Source organism: Melanostigma gelatinosum (genome assembly GCF_949748355.1).
Source record: "Melanostigma gelatinosum genome assembly, chromosome: 13".
NCBI lineage: Eukaryota > Metazoa > Chordata > Actinopteri > Perciformes > Zoarcidae > Melanostigma > Melanostigma gelatinosum.
The window spans coordinates 24,597,017-24,611,839 of NC_136646.1; the positions used below are offsets into that span (position 1 = coordinate 24,597,017).

General features: G+C 46.2%; 1 protein-coding gene across 1 annotated transcript in view; it reads left to right on the forward strand.

The window, feature by feature from the left end:
- grin2ca (glutamate receptor, ionotropic, N-methyl D-aspartate 2Ca) overlaps positions 1 to 13,472 on the forward strand; it is a gene marked incomplete at both ends in the record, with an annotated part of 41,710 nt that extends 28,238 nt beyond the window's left edge. Inside the window, 8 exons of the mRNA XM_079281667.1 lie at positions 2,663 to 2,831; positions 4,394 to 4,547; positions 5,193 to 5,318; positions 6,306 to 6,535; positions 8,868 to 9,028; positions 9,149 to 9,336; positions 10,562 to 10,794; positions 11,853 to 13,472. Coding sequence (XP_079137793.1) covers positions 2,663 to 2,831; positions 4,394 to 4,547; positions 5,193 to 5,318; positions 6,306 to 6,535; positions 8,868 to 9,028; positions 9,149 to 9,336; positions 10,562 to 10,794; positions 11,853 to 13,472 — 2,881 coding nt within the window. The remainder of the gene's footprint in view (positions 1 to 2,662; positions 2,832 to 4,393; positions 4,548 to 5,192; positions 5,319 to 6,305; positions 6,536 to 8,867; positions 9,029 to 9,148; positions 9,337 to 10,561; positions 10,795 to 11,852) is intronic.
- Positions 13,473 to 14,823: the final 1,351 nt, after the last annotated feature.

The window sequence follows — 14,823 nt, forward strand, 5'->3', positions numbered from 1 at the left end:
TAATGCTAGCCTTAGGAGCGCTAGTTAATGCTGGCCTTAGGAGCGCTAGTTAATGCTAGCCTTAGGAGCGCTAGTTAATGCTGGCCTTAGGAGCGCTAGTTAATGCTAGCCTTAGGAGCGCTAGTTAATGCTAGCCTTAGGAGCGCTAGTTAATGCTAGCCTTAGGAGCGCTAGTTAATGCTGGCCTTAGGAGCGCTAGTTAATGCTAGCCTTAGGAGCGCTAGTTAATGCTGGCCTTAGGAGCGCTAGTTAATGCTGGCCTTAGGAGCACTAGTTAATGCTAGCCTTAGGAGCGCTAGTTAATGCTAGCCTTAGGAGCGCTAGTTAATGCTGGCCTTAGGAGCGCTAGTTAATGCTGGCCTTAGGAGCGCTAGTTAATGCTAGCCTTAGGAGCGCTAGTTAATGCTAGCCTTAGGAGCGCTAGTTAATGCTGGCCGTAGGAGCGCTAGTTAATGCTGGCCTTAGGAGCGCTAGTTAATGCTAGCCTTAGGAGCGCTAGTTAATGCTAGCCTTAGGAGCGCTAGTTAATGCTAGCCTTAGGAGCGCTAGTTAATGCTAGCCTTAGGAGCGCTAGTTAATGCTAGCCTTAGGAGCGCTAGTTAATGCTGGCCTTAGGAGCGCTAGTTAATGCTGGCCTTAGGAGCGCTAGTTAATGCTAGCCTTAGGAGCGCTAGTTAATGCTAGCCTTAGGAGCGCTAGTTAATGCTGGCCTTAGGAGCGCTAGTTAATGCTAGCCTTAGGAGCGCTAGTTAATGCTAGCCTTAGGAGCGCTAGTTAATGCTAGCCTTAGGAGCGCTAGTTAATGCTGGCCTTAGGAGCGCTAGTTAATGCTGGCCTTAGGAGCGCTAGTTAATGCTGGCCTTAGGAGCGCTAGTTAATGCTGGCCTTAGGAGCGCTAGTTAATGCTGGCCTTAGGAGCGCTAGTTAATGCTAGCCTTAGGAGCGCTAGTTAATGCTGGCCTTAGGAGCGCTAGTTAATGCTGGCCTTAGGAGCGCTAGTTAATGCTAGCCTTAGGAGCGCTAGTTAATGCTAGCCTTAGGAGCGCTAGTTAATGCTGGCCTTAGGAGCGCTAGTTAATGCTAGCCTTAGGAGCGCTAGTTAATGCTAGCCTTAGGAGCGCTAGTTAATGCTAGCCTTAGGAGCGCTAGTTAATGCTGGCCTTAGGAGCGCTAGTTAATGCTAGCCTTAGGAGCGCTAGTTAATGCTGGCCTTAGGAGCGCTAGTTAATGCTAGCCTTAGGAGCGCTAGTTAATGCTAGCCTTAGGAGCGCTAGTTAATGCTGGCCTTAGGAGCGCTAGTTAATGCTAGCCTTAGGAGCGCTAGTTAATGCTAGCCTTAGGAGCGCTAGTTAATGCTAGCCTTAGGAGCGCTAGTTAATGCTAGCCTTAGGAGCGCTAGTTAATGCTAGCCTTAGGAGCGCTAGTTAATGCTGGCCTTTAGCAGCCGGTGGGCGGCACAGTCCTGCCTGGCTCAATAACGGAGCTGACTGCTAAAGTCATAGGTTGCATTACGATGCGTTCAAGCTCTAGTCAGAACAAATGAGAAGTGGGTGATGCTGAAAATGCGTTACTCAAAGTAATAACAACATTAAATGGCCGAGCTGCATGTTTGCACGGAGCCTTTGTGTCTGGCCCTGACTCACTGAGGTCGTAACTGTCCGTCAGGTAACATTTTGAAGACGTGAGGCTTTGGCCAAGTTGCCATCATCGTCCAAACAATCCAGCAACGAGGCTCGATCTTGTCTGCCTTTGTTTGCTTGTGATTAATTCACGTTGGATTTGTTTTGGTCCGCCCAGCTGTCCGTCCATCTGTCGGGGCCGTGACAACGCAAGCCTGTGGAGTAGCTCCAACTGCCCCCCCCCCCCCTAATTTCCACCGTCATCATCATCCTGCCTTACGTTTTTTTCTCAGTCGTGTATGTGTGAAACCCTTGTGTTTCAACATCATTCAACATGTGAGATCTTTGGTTTGTGTGGTTTGTGGAAAGGTTTTGTAGAAAAACATATTTCTCAATATTGGAAGCTATCTGAAAAAGTATTGTTTTCGTATACGACCAAAACTGAGGTACTGTATCAGCTCGAGCATTAAAATGCACCAAAATACTGTGGATAGATAATGATGAACTTGTGGTTTACCCAGATCATCAAGTGAGAACAATGTTGGTTAACGTAAAATAAAATGGTTGCCAAAACTATGAAGAAAAGACACATTTTAAACCAGCATTATGCTGCATTACATTGTATTATTATTTGATGACATGAAGATCCGTGTTTTGTAAAACAGCGGTGTCTAAACTAAACTACAGTGGACTGTTGAAGGTTATAATTAATCTTTTATGCAGATCATCGACCCCACATATCTAAATATTGCTCAATATTTCCCATTACGCTGTTTTATCCATTTCAAATTTGAGCCTCGATTAAACTGGTATTTCAACACAACACAAACAACGTATTGGATCTAATAATTTGTGATTTACCCTTCAATTGATCATGTAAAATGAGACTTTAATAGCATCATGTATAACAATGAGAACCGAGCAGTCCAGATGAACAGAAACCAATGATGTAACCTGAAAACCTTGAAGAATAAGTTTCACCCAAAGAGTTTATGTTTGAACCATCACCATCTCCTTGTCTGTCTCTCTCTTTTGCCCCTTAGCATTGTGGGTCACACCGAGCCGTACACTAAGCTGTGCTGTAAAGGCTTCTGCATAGACATCCTGAAGAAGTTGTCCCGCACTATAAAGTTCTCCTACGACCTCTACCTGGTCACCAACGGCAAGCACGGCAAGCTGGTCCGGAGCATTTGGAACGGGATGATCGGCGAGGTAAGGAGCGACGTCACCGGCAGCTCGTCTTAAAGGGGCAGCGTCACCACGCGGGGACGTCGCATAGGCGACGAGTGAGGTTTCATTTCTCTGTTAGCTGCTTTTCGTTATCGCAGGAGTGAAATATCCACGAAAAACATGCAAAACATAAATCTACAATTTCATGGAAAGAACATTGTTTGATGAATTAATTCCGACGAAACAAAACAAAATCGTGTCTAAATTAGCTTCATTATCAATGCAATCAACAACCTTCAAATTAAAAGCAAATCTTTATTTTAACTTCAATAGATTTTTTGTGTTTATTACTTTTTGATGTTATCCGAGTAAAACCCAACGATCGACCAATTGTGGTGTTAAGCTTAAAAAGCAACCATGAATATAAAAGCCGTCTCATTTTCTTTGACAATGAGCGAAACATTGTGTGTTACAACACACGGATAAGATGAGAGTGAGATCACAGTGAAAGCCTCAGACACGGCTGCTTCGGCTACACACACACACACACACACACACACACACACAAAGAACATCCATCATCAAGTCGAGAGTGAATTGGTATCGAGGTCATTGTGGTGGGTGAGGAAAAAGAAAGGAGGAGTCGGTGTCCTTGTGAATATTCCCGGTAGCCGGACTCCTCTTCAGGAATCGGAGGATACAACATTAGCCGGCCTGTATTTTACACAAAAAAACAAAACAAAGGCTATCGTGGTCAATGAGGCGTCTCCCTCCATAGCAGCGCTAATGGCTTGAACGAGGCGGAGTGTCTGGACTGTAAATCGACCGGCTCTCCATCAGTGTAACAAACGGCGCTGTGTGTGTTATACAGTCACAGGGGCTTTGAACTGCAGAGGCTTCTCCAGAGCCCTGCTGTGAATAAACCCACTTCCTGTTTGTCATATTTGTCATTAGACGCCTTATTTATCAATTTAATTATTTTATCAATTTATTTATTTATAATTTTATATGTATGTCTTTATTTATATATATTTATTTATTTTATATACATTTATTTATTTATGTATTTTCTTTCATTCTTTTTTAATCTTTTTTAACGAGGCGTCTCCCTCCGCAGGAGAGCCAATAGGCAGAACAGGTCGGGCTGTAGAGGTTCGACCGGAGCCCCAGTGACCTTAGCCTGCTGTAATAATTCCACTTCCTGTTTGTCATACTTGTCATTAGACGCCTTATGTAACAGGCATTATGCTGTATGCAGCGACACAATGCATTAAGAGATGGATTAGATTACACAATGCGTTGGTGGAAAGAAAAAGGCTGTAAAACGTTAGATAAAGGCTTTTGAGTCGTGTCTGCCGGGTGGTCGCCTGAAGAAGCAGACAGCACATCGTCCTCAGGGACGGAGGCCCAGCGTGCTGCTTCACTGATGGCTGAGATTTATCTCAAAGGTCAGCAGTGGACGGCCAGCATTATGTTGCACGCTGTAAGACCGGGTTTAGATTTATGATAATGCCGGACAAACTCTGCATTCGTGTATTCATGACACCTAAGCTATAAATATGTATATATATATATAACGATATATCTTTATTGACTTCCCTCAGGTGTTCTACAAGCGGGCGGACATGGCCATCGGCTCGCTGACCATAAACGAAGAGCGCTCCGAGATCATCGACTTCTCGGTGCCGTTTGTGGAGACGGGGATCAGCGTGATGGTGGCCAGGAGTAACGGGACCGTCTCACCATCTGCCTTCTTAGGTGAGCCGCTCGTCTGTGCTCCCCGAAGTAATGAAGACGTACGGATGTGGACGTGTGACGCATACTGCGATTAAAACAGCACCAGTTCCTTTCCCTCATGTCCTCTCACCTCTGGTCACTCTTTAAACTTGTACCGTTTATGTTTTATGCTTATTTTTATGTAAAATATTTATTTTATTTACTTATTTTATCAATTTATATATTTATTGACTTATTTCCGTTTCATTCATTTTTTTTTTTTGTATTCTATATATTTGACACACTGTATTTCTCTAGATTTATTTGGTTATGCATATGTTTATTTATGTCCGGGTCAAACGATGATAACTGGCCCTCTTTGCCTTCTGGCTGGTTTATTTAATCATTGACCGTGACTTATAAAATATTAAAAGTCAAAGTAAATAAAACCCCTAAAGGGAGAAATGTGAATATTTCAGGACGGTGACAATAAATACAAGATGTGCTATAAATACAAATCAGTGATTCTGCTTCTTAATGCTGATATGACGTGAATTCGTATTAGTAGAATTATTCGTCTTTGTTTTAGTTTGCCCAGTTTTCTTCAGATGAAGTTTGAATGATGAGCTCTTCCTTTTGCTTGACTGTGTCCTCTGTCCTGTGTCCTCTGTCCTGTGTCCTCTGTAGAACCATACAGTCCGGCGGTCTGGGTGATGATGTTCGTCATGTGTCTGACCGTCGTGGCCATCACGGTCTTCGTCTTTGAATACTGCAGTCCGGTCGGGTACAACCGCAGCCTGGTCAGTGCCAAAGGTGAGTCTGGCCTCCCTCCGTCGTCCATCTGCTGATCCTCTCTTCACAGCCGCGGCAGCGAGGCGGAAGAGGGTCGTTGTTTGGTTCGGAGTCTTATGTGGAAGCACAGTGAGCTCTAAATTTAGGTCTACCCTCTTTAAAAAAACCTTAAGCTTTAGAGCGACGTAAGATAACATACTGTATGTTTTACGAATTATACTTCAGCTTTAGTTTCCACTTAAACTGTTTCAAAAAACAAATTCAATGTCTTTTTAACATTAAACTAAATTGTCATCATGGCAGGGTAGTGGTAGTTATTGTTAAAACAGCAGATAAGATGCATTGTTAAACATTATAATGGAAAGAATATCTTACTTTTACCATGATGCAGAAAACAAACTGCGTATTTATTTATTTATATTTATTTAAATTGATTGTAAGTGATTAAATTAATTCATTTCAATGTTGGCCTCCCTGAACTTCCACACAGAGATGACAAACACTGAAGTGGTATCGAGAGGGTTTCGACAACATGTGAACTCAAAGTCTATTGACAGCGGCGGCATGTTGGCTCGATGCCCGGAACACTGAGATGCTGCAGTTTCATTTGGGAGCCGCGTGGTTCTATTCAACATCTTTCAATGGATGAAGGTCAGAGGCGCTTCGCTCATGCCGCCGCCTCTCCTCTTTGTTGTTTTTATGTATTTTAGGGTGTTTTGCATTTAAGAAGGCAAAATTGATAGCAACGTGAAAAAGCGTCACATTGTCATTGCAGGAACAAGATCAAACCGGTTGTTTACGTTTGAGTTGAGACACGTAACAGGACAGCTGCTCCATCGTAACGACAGCGCTGACAGATTCCCATTTGCATTGAAATACTACATCAGTAACACCTGCATACCCAACGGGGGCCGACTGGCACTGGAACGAAAATCCAATCAATCCGGCTTTTGTCAAAATTCCAACAGCTTGATTTGTGTGCCGACTGACGCAGAGTCCTGTTTCTAGAGCCCGGAGGTCCCACCTTCACTATCGGGAAGTCCGTGTGGCTGCTGTGGGGGATCGTCTTCAACAACTCGGTCCCCATCGAGAACCCAAAGGGCACCACCAGTAAGATCATGGTCCTGGTCTGGGCCTTCTTCGCCGTCATCTTCCTGGCCTCCTACACAGCCAACCTGGCAGCCTTCATGATCCAGGAGCAATACATCGACACCGTCTCCGGACTCAGCGACAAAAAGGTGCGGAGCGCCGTCATCGTCATCGACAGGCCTGTCTGTGTGTGTGTTGTGTTTGATGTGCAGCTTAGGAACAGCACAAAGTGTTCTATTTCTGGCTGTGTAAACAGCGTGAGCTAGCGCTGCCAAATGCAAATGTCCAGAAGTGTCAATGTCACGGCCAAAAACACAAAAAGAGTTCATGGAGAGGAAGTGGTGAAAATTGAATTACGTCCCCGGATCCTTTCGATAGAGTTGTCCGTGAAAAGCCGATGAAATGTAATACGTAAGTGGATTTTCTGGCGGGGACGCAGATTACACATTTGTTGGGTATTATCTTGTGCATGTGTGTCTGGCCTGAGGATGTGTTTAATCGGAGTATTGACAAGGAGATCCGTGTCAAACCGCCAGCACATGAAATGCTTTTCTAGAATCTTTGCTCGCAGGCAACTGAAGGGATTAAAGAGGCATTTGAGGAAAAGACCAAGCTGTCCACTGCTCATTAGGATTGCATCTCATTATACATTAACTCATTAACTCTGTGCAGAGAAAGAAGCAAAGAGTCGTGTTGACAGCGAGCTCATAGATTATTGAACAGCATTCTGCACGGCGGCATGGTGGGGATGCAGGGGTTTGCACTGCTGTTTGTCCAGCTGTGCAGACCCCCCCCTTCAGGTTAAGTAAATGTAAATGAGGTACAAGATGAAGCCACATAAGAGTGACCTTGCATCAGAGGAGAGGAGTGATGGAGACGAGCAGAGCGGCTCTAAAGGACCCTGCGCCGTGTTGAGGAAGATGATTGCCTCATCCCCACAGGATGGACACTTGACCGATAAGTCCTCGTGATGGGGCAACACATCATGTTGACTCTGACATCGACCAACCTCTGTCAATCCCACGTCACACGACATCTCTGTCCCGTGTAGTAACACAGCGAGGGAGCTTCTTCTATCAGCCGATGTTTTCCTTCTTTAAAGGGTCTGAACACGTCTTTTGGTCAGTGTTCCCTCTGAGACGTCGTGTTGTTGTAGCACGTGTTTGGTGGTGGACGACGGTTTGCATCCTGTTTGCTGACCATCAAACAACACGGATCTCTGTCCCGACGGAGGGATGAGAACCAAGAACCGGTTCCTCTCACACTGTAGATATGTGTTTGTTTGGGAACGGAGCCGTGGCTGAGCTCAAAAGTGTGGCGCTGGTAAACCTGAGGGGAGAAACACCAATGTGTCCCCTATCACGCCACGATGTGGTGAACAAATCTGTGTTTAAAGTCTGGCAGAAGGCGAGCTAACGCTAGCTGTTAGCATCCGGTGCTTGGCTAAATAACAGAGCTAACGGCTAAAAGGAAAGTTAGCGAGAAACGTGAATGAATAGAGTTGTTTGAGGGAGATGTTTTCACAGCAGCATCAGATGGATATTAAAGAGAATTACAACCCGACAAACAGACCGATCTGTCATTTTGATCGTAAGATGTCTTTAGAGTTAAAGTGGAGCTTTTGAGTGATTCTTTGTGTAGAAACGTAGTTTTAAGATGTGTTGATTAAATAAACTAATTGTTTCGTCGACAACATCGTGTGAGTGCTAGTTGACTAAGGGAAGGACGGCCTTTACTAACACTCGTTTTAAGTAGTTTATAATACATAATTGAAACTACTAATCCCAAGATTCTTTTTTAATCAAAGCAAACACTCAAATCTTATCAATTCCATCCGTATCACACGTCCAGAATCTTGACCATGAGAGATTGCTGGAGGCTCGATACCAGAATGCTTCATGTTCAAGATGTCCAGATATGAGTTTGTCCCTTTTCTCATGTGCCGTTTAAACGCTCCCTCTGCTGACGTACTGACAACATATTTGCATGAGGTTCATTAGAAAGAGCAGTTTTGTCGATTGCCTTTTCCACCCCGTCTCACTCTCTGTCCTCACAGCTGATTCAATGCATACGATACTCCCAACAGGGAAAAGATGAAATGTTCATTTTCTTACTGCAGGCGTGGATATTTCAGACACTCAGACACACAGCGTCTGAAATATCCACGCCTGCAATCAGACACACAGTGTCTGAGTGTTTAGTCTTTGAATTATAGAGTTAGATGTCTGAATTAATAGAGCAAGAGGACGGCAGGATAACTAGCACAGAAGCACTGGGAGTTGAGGCAGAAATGACAAAAATAGCAAAGTGGTGAATGTCATTGTATTAATATCGCAGAGCTTTCTTCATCGGGGCTTTAAAGTTTTTATGGCGCTTCTAAATAACAGAAAAGAGCAGCGTAATGAAGTCACGATTCAACAATCGATCGATATCACAGATCACTCCTGTCAGTATCAATGCTTGCTCTGCCTCTCTCGACAGTTTCAAAAGCCACAGGAGCAGTACCCTCCGTTCCGCTTTGGTACGGTCCCAAATGGCAGCACAGAGCGCAACATAAGGAGTAACTACCCCGAGATGCACACCCACATGGTCAAATACAACCAGAAGGGGGTGGAGGATGCCCTTCACAGCCTCAAAACAGGGTAGGTGAAGCCAAGGCTGGTAAAAAATATCAGTTTAGTGAGGAAGTGAGAGCCTGAAGCGGAGCCAAACACTGATATAATGGCCGTTTGAGTAAAAACTCATTCTCTTCATGCTGCTAGGAAACTGGATGCCTTCATCTACGATGCTGCCGTGCTGAATTACATGGCTGGCAAAGACGAGGGCTGCAAGCTGGTGACCATTGGCAGTGGGAAAGTGTTTGCCACCACTGGATATGGCATCGCCCTGCAAAAGGACTCACGCTGGAAGAGACTCATCGACCTGGCCCTGCTCCAGTTCCTGGCTGATGGTAAATTCCACACACACACACACAGAGAGAGAGAGAGAGACAGAGACAGAGAGACAGAGAGACAGAGAGAGAGAGAACAAGAGCGCAGCAAGGGGGAAATGGGAATGATTATAGGGTATAAAATACTGTTCTAGTAACGACTCATCCAAATGAGAGCCGCGTCATAAATGCATGTCATAAAGACCCAATACCAAGAGGTGCACATCAGCAGCAGTTTTATCCAGTGTAACACTCAAAAGTGAAGCCAATGCTGAAGTGCAGTATATCTAGTGTCCACCAGGGGGCGACTCCTCTGGTTGTATAGAAGTCTATAGAAAATGACTCTACTTCTCTCTTGATTTATTCCCTCAGTAAACATTGTAAACATGAGTTTATGTCTCAATCTCTAGTTTCAAGTCTTCTTCAATACAGCATGATGTTCATTTAGTACATTATGGTCCATTTAGAGTCACACAGACCATAAAGCAGGGGATGCTTTAGGGCGGGGCTTCTGTGATTGACAGGTCTCTACCACCACAGCTTTGTCCGGTGTTCTCGTCTCATATTTAACCAGTTCATGAAAGTTTTTGTAACCTTGTTGGTTTCGTCTTATTCAGCATGTGGTTGTACTTAGCTAGGGTGACACCACGGGACAGTTGTTGGCCATGTTTGTATCCACAACCATAGTAAAGTTAAGACTGTTTTCACTATGAGCGGATATTGTATCGCAGGATTGGATTTTGGGGTAGAAAACAAATAAAATATGATGAAATTGTGATTATTGGGTTAATTGCCAACATTTACTCACTATGTCAGCAGAAAACTAAATCTGGCCGAAATTCCGTCCAAAACTGAACAGATTTTATTAAATCGTCAAGACCATTAAGCCCATCCTCAGTATGTTTTGCTTTAAAGCTAATTGGGGTTCAGTGTCTCACTCAGGGACACTTCTCCATGTGGACAGGATGTCCCAGGGATCGAACCGCCAACCCTGTAATTTAAGGACAAACCGCTCGACCTCCTGAAGTCAGCATTGGTTTTGCATTCACTAAATCACAAACAGAAGAACTGAACAACCTTGTACAGTTGTACCTGGAGCGCCAGTTACGTGAGAGCAAATTTCATTACCCCATGCAGATTCATTTTCACGAGAGGCCTGAGGCTGTTTCATTACTCTCCGTTAAGTCCCCAAATAACACGAGCGATATGCAAATCAGTGTTTCTCTTCTGTGCTCCTAACTCACAGGTGACACTCAGAAGCTGCAGACCGTCTGGCTCACAGGCATCTGCCGCAACGAGAAGAAAGAGGTGATGAGCAGCAAGCTGGACATTGACAACATGGCGGGGGTCTTCTACATGCTGCTCGTAGCCATGGGCCTCAGCCTGCTGGTTTTCGCTTGGGAACATATGCTTTACTGGAAACTACGCCATTCAGTCCGCAAAGCAAAGCGCCTGAACTTCCTCCTGGCGATCAGTCGAGTAAGTCACTGTTACACAAGAAATGCTGCAACACGGGCAGGACAACTTGTGTCATTTCATGAATAATATTCCATGAAAAACAGCCGTAGTCGTGAGAGTTTTGCAATAACCAATACGGTGCAGGAGGAGTAGGTCTCATTTCATTGCGACAGCTTTTGCCGACAGACGTTGCAGAGGATGTTGCTGATGTGACGGCCTTGCTACGAGGCTGTAAAGCCTGCTGGCTGCTTTTCAGGTTTCCTTCAAGACTTAAGATTGAGAAATATCGGCACTCCAAATAAAGTCAAATGAGACCCGACCAGCCATGGGTGAAGGGCAGCAACAATAAACACAGATAATAAAATCAAATGAGTTGAAAGCAATAAAAAGGACTTCATGGATACTCGCTGAAATATTGTGACGGCCGTGATCCCCGAGAAACGGAATTGAAATTGCCCCATTAAAGAAACCGTCATCTGTGTGTCGACAGCAGGTCAGAGGCGGGATTCAGTTTTCCAAACAGATACACTATTTGAAAGTAACATAAAGCTGGTGGGGGGGAAATACAATCGAGAAACAAATAAATGGCAAGTGCATGATCAGCAACTTATTCATGTATACGTCTGAGCTTTTCTTTGAAAGATCAAACATTTTAACAAGAATATAAAACGACCAGAAAAAACCAATGAATATCCTTCTGCAATTGCCATGTAATTGTTTTTGTCTCATTTGCTCTGTAAGTTAATAGAACTTTCATGGAAATGTACCAAAATGGAACAGAACCCGATTGAACTCGTTCGGGAGTTCGGCAGCTTGTTGGTTCATTCTGGTATCTGATGAGGATCAACCCTCTGAACCCAAAACCCAGATTTAACGATTCATTTTGATGGCATCATAACTGCTATACTGCTTAAAAGACATGTTTGAGTTCTCTCTGCGTCTAGCCTTATTCCATAGCGGTGCAGGACCTTTATATTGCAGTAAAAAGCCTCAGGTAGTAAAATGGGACGGGAGCAATAAACGCCCCAAAACTGCTTTGGGTTCAGTTCATAATTAGACTTTTTTTTGCCTCTCTGCAGGGCATCTACAGCTGCTTCAATGGAGTGGAGCAAAGTGACCACAACGGCAGCATGCCGAGTCCGGACGTCACCGCCAACTACACACAAGCCAATATGCTAAAGATGCTGAGGACGGCCAAGGACATGGTGTCCTCCGCCAGAGTGGACAACTCTCTGGACAATGCCACCAAAACAATAGAGAACTGGAGCAGGAGGGGGGTCGACAACGTGCGGGTTGGCCTGCCACCCAGAGTGACGACCACGGACATGGCCCACGGCCGTCTGCCCTACATCTCCAGCATCTCGGACAACCACTCGCCGTACCCTCAGAGGGCCCTCACACCCACCTTCCCCATTCATTATGGAGACACCACCACCCAGCCCCTCCTGGAGAACCCCCGCGTGGTGACCCGACCCACGCTGCTCCGCTACACGCTGCCCGCCCGCAACACCCAGCACGTCTTAGAGAGGACTCTGCCCATCTCCAGCCTCAGCAGTCCTCACATCGCCATGCGGGACCCGGTTTCCTCCGCCACTTCCAACCCCCACCACGGCAGCAGGCTGTATGTGGAGAACCAGGCCCGGCATCCGACGTCCCCGTTTCTTCCTTACAGGGAGTTCCAGGTGCCCGACATCTACGTGGAGCACAAGGGGCCCCTGAGGAGGAAGTTTAGCTACCCGCCTGACTGCGTGAGCAGGAGGAGGCGGTCCCATACCTACGTGTTTGACGCTGCAGACCCCAGAGTGAGAGTGGACTACGACGAACCTCGATCCTGCCTTGCCGAGTTGAGGGCCAACCACCTCCTGAACAACCATACTCCCATTGCGGCTGCCATGGCGTGCACTCCGGGACACTACCCAGGCGGCAGCTCGAGCTGCAACTCCTGTATGAAGTCCTATCGGGAGCCCGAAATGGACGACATACCGGTCCTGGGGAAGGGCAAAGTCAACCGCCGCGCCTCGTTCCTCAAAGCCACGTGGGGCAACGACAGGATCCATCAGGTGGACGAAACAAAGCCCTCCACATCCAAATCCTCCGCCCGTGTAGACATGCCCGACCTGTTTCCTCGGGTGGTGGTGGCCAACCCAAAGCCCAACAAGCTATACGGCAGTCTGGGGCACAACCTGTCCTGCTACCCGTTGGCTGCTGAGCCCGCATACTTGGACCCGGCCCACATGGGCTCTTACCCCTACAAGCAGAAGCTCAAATACTCCGAGTCCACCCGGCTGCCCTCGTACAGGGAAGCCATCCTGCAGAACGCCGCTGCCCTGCGCCGCTCCTCCTCCACGGTGGTGCACAGACACTACTCCACCTACCTGAACTCGTACACGGACTTACCGGTGTATGTGGGGCCACTGGCCCAGAGACCCTCCCAGTTCTACGACAGCTCCAAGGACATGTGCCACTTGTTTCCCTCTGCGAGCCACTGCCCGGATAACGCAGCGATGCTGCCTCGTATGGCTGACAGGCAGGTGCTTTACCACAACAATATGTTCGGGTCCTACGATGGCACAGGACGGAGGGAGGACCCAGGCTCTGGGAACAGAGAGCGGAGGCAGGTGTTGGTGGCGCGCAGAGTCAGCAGTCCCTATGTGCCAAAGCCCTGGGGCAGGGTGTCCAGCCTGGAGTCTGAGGTCTGAGCCCCCATCCTTACTGGACCTCCGTGCCTGGGGGGGGTTCTCCCCTCGGCCTCTGGTTAAAGCAAAAATGTGACTCTACACCAACAGTGTATTTGAGAGTGCTGCCTCTCAATGATCGGTGCAATAATATCTTTGGCAGCGAACATGAAAGGAGAAGAGACTGACGAGCAAAACACTGCTGGGACTTTGTACGCCAAACTTAAAGGACTAGTAAAAGAAGGAAATGTTGAAAAGTATTTAACAGATAAGAATTGAACCTGTTGATTGTTATTTAAAGGATTTTTAAGTGCTGTGTTGCTATGTGAAGGATTTCTGGGAGACAATATACTGTAGCCTCTCGATCTGATGAAGACTTGAGACATTTCTTTTTTCTCATTTTTTCTCGTCAAAGTCATTTCAGTACTCATCATTTCAACTGAGAGATGAATTATTAACAAACCGCTGCCGCGTGGTCTGAGAGTTTTCTTAGTCCACGTCCTGCGAGGGTCTCTGCTCGATTAAAACCATGAAAGAAAAGTATCGCGTGTATTTCCATTGTTCCATACCCTTCAATAAAGAACGCGCTCATCTCAAGCACCTTTTGGAATCATCCGTCATCTCAATCTCCATGTTAAACACGCTCTCACCTCGCACAGCGGCATGATGACACAATGCACACACACAATCTATTATTGCAATCGGCCAACTCTCACAGAACGGATGATGATGTGAACACGGTTTATGTTCTGCGGTTGATATCGAGTCCTTTGGCACCACGTGCTCCAACAAAGTGCTTCCAGCCGTTAAGAAGGGAACCGCCTCTCTATTGAACTGGATTCGATAAATCTGAACCAACCGATTCGCTCGACATGCAGCGGAGAAGCTGAGCAGCAGACGATGGTTAAGTTGAGAGACACCATGGGTTGAATCAGAGAAGCTGTTGTTATGAAATATATAATGTGGTGCTGATGAGCAGCCGATGATCATCAGTTAGTCACAGATGAACTGAAGCTGCAGGTCTTTGGAGTGTGGGAGGAAGCCGGATCACGTCCTCCACAGAGACGACCCGGGACAGTGTAAACTGTATTGCGCACATTTTCTTTGACTAAATGTAAGACTTTAAGTCGTCCATGCTGGGATTTCACTGGCGTACTGTGACGTTCCTCTCCCCACATACTGCCGTATATATGAAGGAATCATCAAACCCTGGAGGCAGAAGCAGCACCAGCTTGTTGGAAATGAATCTGTGTTGAATGAGAGTCAACGTTTGGAAGAACCACACGGTTCTTAGCTGCACTGACAAACATCAGCTTCAGACTTATTCTGAATGACTGTAAATATTGTCCAGGAATTACAGAAAGTAACTGTGGCA